The 9033-nt window shown below is 40.3% G+C and overlaps 1 protein-coding gene across 1 annotated transcript in view; it reads right to left on the minus strand.

The window, feature by feature from the left end:
* PPP2R3B (protein phosphatase 2 regulatory subunit B''beta) overlaps nt 1–6968 on the minus strand; it is a 44292-nt gene extending 37324 nt beyond the window's left edge. Inside the window, exon 1 of the mRNA XM_036381907.2 lies at nt 6621–6968. Coding sequence (XP_036237800.1) covers nt 6621–6968 — 348 coding nt within the window. The remainder of the gene's footprint in view (nt 1–6620) is intronic.
* Nucleotides 6969–9033: the final 2065 nt, after the last annotated feature.

Here is a 9033-nt window from a genome sequence, read left to right on the forward strand (position 1 = left end):
CTAAACAGCATGCACAAGGTTAATGGGACACATATCCCAAGAGCTCATCATTCCTGCAAGCACCTATGGTCAAGAAGCAGTACGTGGGTGGCTCTACAGTTTCTAGCTATTTTTCACATGATTGCTATGCAAAAGGGGCACATCTAACATTAAGTACTAGAACACACTTTTAAAAACACGTCTTGGTCACTGTAGGTTTCCATGGACTCATTTTAAGTTGTATCTGTTGTTTGCAGAACAGAAATTATTCTTATCTACCAGACATTGGTACCATATGGTTAACTGGAAGACAAGAACACCACACTAACAGCATCCCACAACACTATAACATTTACATGTTATATGTAAATAACAAAGGAGTTATTTACATATTATGGCACACTTAAAACACTAAATTTAGTAACCATTTGTTGCTGACTGTGAAAAACAATGAGTATGCTTAATTAGTATCTTCTTGAATCAATGCAGTGACTAAAATACAATGAAAGCAAGGCAACTTGAAGACAATTGTGAGTGCAAAACCTCTTAATTTGCCAAGACTTGGTCATCTGATTTTACCACTGGCATTTTGAAGATTTTTCTCATAACATGGCTTGCTGAAAAGTCCTGAGCACCCATTGACTAGGAAACAACAGTGGACAAACTCGTTCACTGGATGAGCTGCATTTATGATTTTACACTGAAGTAAGCCCATACATACTTTTGGCCTCAAGTTTATTTCTTGCTGACAGAGTAAACGTAAGACATATGAAGAAATTCTCAAAAACAGGTTCTGAAGCATCACTGGATTAAAAAAAAAAAAAAGCACTATCTCATCTACATCAATACCTAATTTCCTCACAGACTGAACATCCATTTAAAAAATGGACCGTTTAAATGACTGATATAAAGCTATAATTAAGTTTACTTGTTTTAAAAGACTGAACAGAGAAGCTACTGAAAGTAATGACCTGTAAGCTATGATGATATAGCTTTGAACTTTTTTTTGTTTGCTTTTAAGTGGCAGTTACTCACAAAGGTGTCACTGTCATTAATAAATGTCATAATTCAAAACTGAATTAATTTTAATTGTCCTGGGTCAGGATTCAGGTGAGCTTCAAACTCACCTGAAGAAAGCAAAAAAAATCTGATTTCCATTTCTCAGTACTAGAAATGCCAAAAACTCTTAGACTGGATGCAGCATATAAAAATATGAGTTTCCAGTAGGACACAAGTGCAACTGCCACTTTGAAAGAGGACAAAAGTTCATTATTTTTTAAATAAAGCACAAAGTGTAAACAAAATCAATATAACTGCCAACAAGAGTAACATTTACATCCCAGGGTAACAAGATACAGTTAGAATAAGGAGCACTATCAAAACCCTGCAACAGTGAGTAACTTTCAGTTTCTCAATTATGAATAAAAAGAATAGTTAGTTCTTTAATCAGGAAAATGGCTCTTCTATTCCAAGCTATTCAGTACAGCAAAGCTTAAGATGAATAACACAACATACTACCAGTGCTGCTTATGTTGACTACTATTACATCACCCCACTCAAAGCTAATAATGATTTTATAGGAGCACCTATAACCGCACTCTTCCAGACTTTAATATGAACTCTTGGCTGCCCTTCCTTTGTTGGCACCATAGAAGGAGCTTTATTGAGATCACACTAATGCTGACATCTCTCATAGTGCCCAGTTATCAGTGTGAAAGTACATCAGTTTGATAGCAGGTTATTTACAGTCTCCCTTTAAGTCACGGGCTTGAGTTGAAAGCCAAGTCCAGCATCCTCCCCACTTAGTGATAGGACATGGCACTACTAACACTATCTTTGCCTGATACAGAGTTAGGGAGTGTCTGTGCTAGACCACACAGCACAACCTGGTGTGCAGAGCAATGCTACCACAGCCCACGCAGCCCAGGCTCTGGAGTTCACAGTGCTTCTGGTATGAACGAGGCAGCAACTCAGATGCAGACACACTTTTTAAGATGATGGTATCAGCCCAGCTACTCTCCACCTGGAGCTCTCAGAATTATTTTGTTTCAAAAAGCAACTGTTAAGTGCTATTCAGACTTCAGCCCATGTTAAAAGGTTTCATTCTAGCCTCCCTTTAAACTAAAATGGATCACAGCAGTACCACTATGTTTAAATCAAGCAACTGATCACAAAAATTTGGCAAGAATGTTGTTCATGTTGAAGCTAAGCAACCATATACTAAAGAAGTAAAAACATTTACAAGTTACAGAAATAGGAAGAAAATGAGCTTTAATTGCCACAGGATAACAAGCAGGAACAGTATGCTTATCAAATAAAGGAAACAAAGAAACCATTTCAAGAAGTACCTTTATATCAAAGGTTGACCCTGCAGAGAAATGGAAAATAACTTTGAAGTACTTCTGATTATATCACATTCTCTCTGCACCACCATCCCACAAAACGCCCATAGGGAATTCTGTGAATAATTTCCCCAGATGCCTTGCACACCAGCTGGTCAGGATTAAACATCTTGCCCATGGCACCTTTTAGACCTTGAGGACTGGGATTTTTGACAGTGGGATGCACAGTGTACAATTGTGTATGCCCCATGTGTTTAGGATAATCTAGAGTCCCAGAAACACTGTTAAATCTACCTATAGTTGTGATAAGGGTTAGAAGAAATCTACAGCATCCTTCTAGTTTCAAAGTTACAGCCCTAGAATTTCTTCAACAATATACTCAGAAAATATTTGAGACTTGAATGCTGAAATTTTTTTGTCTGTACTTTTTTGTTATTTGAAGCATATAGTACATAGAAATCACAGGCCTACTTGCAGAATACCAAGTGCTAGCAAGCACTTCACATCACATACCCAAAGCACCAGAACTCTGCAATTAACATGTTAACAATGGGGACAGTCACATATCCGCCTCACTGCGAATGGCACCACGCAAGCGAAGCAAAGTAAAGCATAAAGGAAAGGGTCATTTTTTTTCCCATAAAGGAAAAAAAAAAATCCCTAAACAAACACTGTTTTGTTTTCATTTGCATTAAAACACACTGAAAGATGAATTTTCATGGTAGAGCCCAGAACAGGTTTTAAAATGTGCATTTGGATTAAGTCAACAGTTTACTCTTAACATGTTTTTAAGTGACCTGTCCAGATGAAAAAATTCTATAAAGACCATGTAGGTTCTTTCATTATTGGAATAAGTACTTTTGACTTGTTAATCAGGGGAGGACTTCAACTATCTTGAAAGACAGCAAATTATCCTCTGGCATGACATTAGTGTTTCAGCAAAATACATGGCAATTTCTGTATTTTGGATAGAAGTATAACCCACAGGCTTCAATTATAAGCTAATCTCTGGAAAAAAAGCAAAGATCTCCTTGAATACAATAGCTGACAGCTACAGTACATTTAATGCTGTTTAATGGTTGCCATCAGCACACCAACTTATTTTGCTCATATGCTACTGTTTAAAGTATAAAAAGATTACACATCTAATTAGATTCTAATTAAGAATGCTTCCTGTTCAGAAAAACATGTTTTGCTAACAAGTACAGAAACCTGTAGGATGAAAATGTTGTTTTCCTACACAATCATATTTACTTCCTGGTAATTACTTAAAGATGGTGGTTTTCTGTTATCAGCTTTATTGTTTGTATTATCCTTCAAAAAAATTGCAGGAACATTTTAAGAAACAGGAAAAAGGCATACAGCAGCCTTATCCATAATCAAATGCAGTGATTTAGCTCAGTGATACTGAAAATGTATCATGCCAAAGTAGGTTAACTGCTTGCATGCTGCCTTATGAGACTTCCAGTGCACAATGAGAAAAAGTTTAGTAAGATGCTTAAGTTGACTTACATAGTCCAAAAAGAAATAGTTCTCCATCTCTTTATGACTAGATGTAAAAGCCTTTTCCTAATATCACCCACATGCACACAGAGCTAAGCACATTAACTTTTATCGTTTTCTAGGACTGATATTTAGAATTTAAATCTGTATTAGCTTGTACTGTAGGTCCAGCATCCGAAACATTTTCTTCCACTTACAGAAACAAGATGAGGGCCTCAAACTTACTTAAAACTCATATGAGGTAGGTAGAACCATTGTGGCTTCATCTTAGAAACATAATAAGATGCACAACAGCAGATGCATTAGTTTTGACACAGTGTGAGGTAGTTTGTGGAAGAAATTGGGGTACATTGTGCTTTCTAAGAGAAAATACACTGTCATGGCAAAACATGCAATTCTCGGTGGTATTTAAGAGCTAATTCCAGCTGAAAATGCAATTTACACTTAGAGATTAAGAAACTTTTGGATGAAGATTCAGTTCACCTGAATAATAAAGCTATAAATAAATTTCTCATTGCTTGGAAATTCCCCCTCCCCAACCTACTCAAGCAAGGAACAACCTAACTCCTCTAGGTTCTCTCTCAGCACTACACAAACAACTCCAATTAAGTCAAGGATGTTACACTTCATTAATCTATTCTAGTTCTTCTTTATGGGATTTACTTCAAGCAATCGACCAAGACACATGAAGAGAAATTGCAGTACACAAGTTAGTGATCAAGTATGGTAAATAACAGTGGGTTTTAATAGAAAACTTTGTCTTTTCCTATGCCTGCTTTTATCTGATATGAGAATAAACTGAGCATCTGTTGACTGACTTTCTGCATTTCACTAGAACAGGAAATATAATAATGTGAACAACAACAAAAAAGTAAATCAATCATCATGCCCTGCTGTCAGGCTGGTGATTATACATAAACACAAGTCCCTATTATTGTAAAGTCAACCTAGACAAACACTGGACTGGACATGTGGTGTTTTGGAGCTAAGAAGTTGTCAAACTAGATTTGAAAATTAGTATTTATGAAACCTAGAGGTCACTTCAGATTAAGTGCAAAAGTGTCATGCTGTTACTCCTGTAGGTTAAAGGGTAAGTCTATACACTCAATGCATATCAACAACAAACAATAAATAACTGATACTCTTAAACATCCCAGCTTTATCCTCTCTACCCTTACCCAACTGAGCAGGCTTCCCTGGGCTACCAGGTTTGGACACTGCAATAAGTTAGATACCAAAGTATATAGAGCAATTGGGAATTACAACCTCTTAAAATTTTCCAGTACTATTAAAATGTATGAATTTATAGTCCTATAGCACAAACAGCATAAAAACTCTTTGAAGTCCTTATGAATGTCATGAAGTTCAGCAAGGTCAAGTGGAAGGCCCTGCATCTGGGACAAGGAAATCCCAAGCCAAAAACAGACTGGGTGGGGAACAGATTGAGAGGAGCCCTGGAGTGGAGGATTTGGGGATATTGCTGGATGAAAAGCTCAACATGACCCAGAAATGTGCACTTGCAGCTCAGAAAGCCAAACATCCTGGGCTGCATCAAAATCAGCCAGCCAGCAGAGCAAGGCTGGTGATTCTGCCCCTCTGCTCTGCTCTGGTGAGAGCCCAGCTGGAGTTGCTGTGCCCAGCTGTGGGGTCCTCAGCAAAAGAAGGATGTGGATCTGCTGGAGCAAGTCCAGAGGAAGGTCACAAAGATGATCACAGGGCTGCAGTACATTGCCAAAGAAGAGAGGCTGAGAAAGTTGGGGTTGCTCCACCTGGAGAAGAGAAGTTCTGGAGAAGGCTGCTCTAAGTTCTCCCTCTTCTCTGGGGAGAACTTAGAGCAGCCTTCCAATACTTAAAGGGGACCAACAAGAGAGCTGGAGAGGGACTTTGTACAAGGGCATGTTGTGATAGGACAAGGGGAAAAGGCTTTAAACTGAAAGGGTAGGTTTAGATCAAATATTATGAAGAAATTATTGAAATTCTTTACTGTGAGGATGGTGAGACACTGAGACAGGCTGTCCAGAGAAGCTGTGCATCTCCCATCCTGGGAGTGTTCAAAGCCAGGTTAGGATGGGGCTTTGTGCACCCTTTGGTCTGATAGAAGGTGTCTCTCCCCATGGCAGGGTGGTTGGAATTAGATGGTCTTGAATGTCCCTTGCAGTCCAAACCATTCTGTAATTCTGTGATTCTAGGGTTGGTGATAATACATAAGCAACACGTAATTTTGTCAGTCATGACAAAAATTTCTATCCAGTTTGGTTTTTCTTTATGAAAAGAGCTAGAAACTAGATTTGGAACTGAATTGCAAGCTTAAAAAGAAGGGTTCAGGTTGGGGGTAGGGTTGCCATCCTTGCATAGAGGGCATTGTCTGTTATAAATAAAGAGCTCATTAGGAAGGAAGTGCTGAGTGTACCATGCAGCACCAAAACAATTACTTTGTTAATATGCAGATCCAGTGAAGCCAAATTTGAGTCTTGTACTAACAACAGTGCCTGGTATCATTAGACAAAGGAATATTTGCAGTCAAGGCAGTATGTTATAAAAGGAACACAAACACAAGGACTTAAATTTATCCACAATTAGATAGCAAGGACCCAAGATAGTCTTATGGAAACTCAGGCCACCTATCCACTAACAGTAATAATACACAAACATTGGTATTTTAGGTTCAGTGCCATTGCTTCACTCCACTCCTGATACCTCCTCTGAGGAAACTCTTTACTTACATAATTTGCCAATACCACAAACACAAAAGTCAGTTCCATTTAAACAAATAAATATAATAAGAAACAAACTTACTTCTTTGGTCCCTGAGGATCGACGTGTTGCCCTAACATTAGAAATGTTCCTTGAGCTAGCTGGAGTCGCCAATGGAAGAGTAGTAGAAAGCTGAGGAGGACTCAAAGACAACAAAGGCAATCTGGTATCTCCTAATATGCACTGCTTGGAATTGGAATTTTTACTGGTGAAGCTCTTATTTTTACTGTTTCCTGAATCTGTGTTACCAAACTCTGTTTTCTCCTTATTCTTGATTCTTCTCAAGCAGTCCTTTAGTATTAGCTGAGTGGCAGGCTGACTCAACCAGCACAAAAAGAGTTCATCCACCTTCATTTTCACTGCAGGTTGCAGAACTTTTCCAGGTGACATTTTCTGCCAGTTTCCCTGTTTTGTTGGTTCAAATTCAAAGTAAATATTTGACAATCATATAGATATTCCATTCACCTTTCAGTGTTTCACAGGCATTATTTAACAAAGTGTTAATATTGATTCCCTCAAGACACCAACAGAAGCTGAGAGTTATATTGTTATATTTTAACATGTGACTTCAACAACATTTTGTAAGTGTAAGCCATAAATCAGTCAGAGTCAATTCCAATAATTTCTTTTAAATAATGGATAACTTATTTTAAAAGCATACTGTGTAAATGGTGGAGACTAGAGAACAAGAAACTGCACTTGGGCTTTCTCAAAGAGATAGCTAACAAATATCCTCTAAGAACATTTGTTAAAAACACATGCATTATGGAAAACAGAACTTGAAAATACTTATAATTGAACATACTAAGAAGTAAATATCTAAGCAGTTTATGCTAAACCCTGGTGATAAAACAAATAAAATTTAATAAGCAAGTCTTTCAGTCAAGAGATTTAGAACTAAGACTGAAGGCTCAATTTTCATTCTGAGGTTGTGATATGGATTCCACATCTTGCATCTCCCCATGTGAGGGATTCCCAAAGCCTTGCCATTTGGTATTTTAAAACCTCTTATTTGACATTCACTTTTGCAGCTTTTCAAAACCAATGTAAAATCCTACATAACTCAAGAACTGTGCCAGTGTGATTTCAAGTTCAGATACTCACTCACCTGAAAAAAAACAGGTTTTTGGTGTTTTTTAGTTTTTCTATTTTTTTTTTTTTTGGTGTGTGTGTTAGAGAGACAGAGGACTGGAATGAAACACTGAGAACAGAACAAAATTTACTAAGATTTTCAGCATCCAATTACTTCATGATTTGGTACAGTTCAAATAAAAATCTATGCTTCCTCGTGTCTGTGTTTGTTTTTTTTAAAGCCCTTCACGAAACTTAACCTGTATACAAAAATCACATGATAAAAGATACATGGTTGATGATCTTAGACGTCTCTTCAAACCTAAATGATTCTATATACAAGTACTTGGCTGAACAAGCCTTAAAACAAGCACTTCAATTTGGAACCGAATAACACCTAGCAAGCGAACATCCTACTAAAACCTAAAGCTCATCCTCGTCCCACGGCAGAACGAGAAGGCTTTTAAAAGTGCACCACCTAAACTTTCCGAACCTCGATAACTTCGCAGTTCAGTTATTCTGTTTCTAAAAGTGAAGAAAACCCGTCTCCCTACTTTTTTAAGCTCAACACCGTCACGGCGCCGGCGGCTGCGCTCAGCCACCCTCAAGCGCCACCCGCCTCGAAAGGAACGGTCCTGGGCAGGGGCCAGCCCGGCACCGCCCCGGGCACGGGGAGCCGGCGCTGCGGCCACAGGCTCGCTCCCCTCGGCCGAGCCCCGCACTGAGCCCCCAGCAGCAGCTCAGGAGTGCCGTGACTCCACAGCACCAGCCAGCCACACTCACCTGCCCGACTCCACCTCCGCCACGGCCCCTTCCCGCCGCCGCCGCCTTCAAATGCGCGCCTCCTTCCGGCCCGGCCCGGCCCGGCACGGCCACCGCCATCTCGCGAGAGCGCGGCCCTTCCGCCCCGCGGGACGCGGCCGCTGGTCGCCATGGCAACGGGCCAGACGGGGCCGCCGGGCCGGCGCTGCCCTGCCCTGCCCTGTCCTGCCCTGCCCTGCAACTTAGAGCTCTGACAAGGTCTCGGCGTCTCACGGGCTGCTCCTCACCGGTTCTCTGAGAGAAGCTGGCAAAGGGATGAAGGGGCAGAGTGTTTCCTTAGCAAGTTTGCTGATGGCGCAAAGCCGGGAGGAGTGGCCGATACCCCAGAGGGCTGTGCAGCCCTTCGGAAAGACCTCGACGGCTTGAAGAGAGGGTCAGAGAAGAACTGTCTGGAATTCCACAAAGGCAAATATAGGGCCCTGCACCTGGGGAGGAATAACCCTAGCACCAGCAGCTCTACCGAGAAGGACCTGGATGTCCTGGTGGACAACAAGCTGTCCCTGAGCCAGCAGTGTGTCCTTGGGGACAAGGCCAGTGCTGTCCAGGGATGCACAAGGAAGAG

Source organism: Molothrus ater, chromosome 2 (genome assembly GCF_012460135.2).
Source record: "Molothrus ater isolate BHLD 08-10-18 breed brown headed cowbird chromosome 2, BPBGC_Mater_1.1, whole genome shotgun sequence".
NCBI classification, from domain to species: domain Eukaryota; kingdom Metazoa; phylum Chordata; class Aves; order Passeriformes; family Icteridae; genus Molothrus; species Molothrus ater.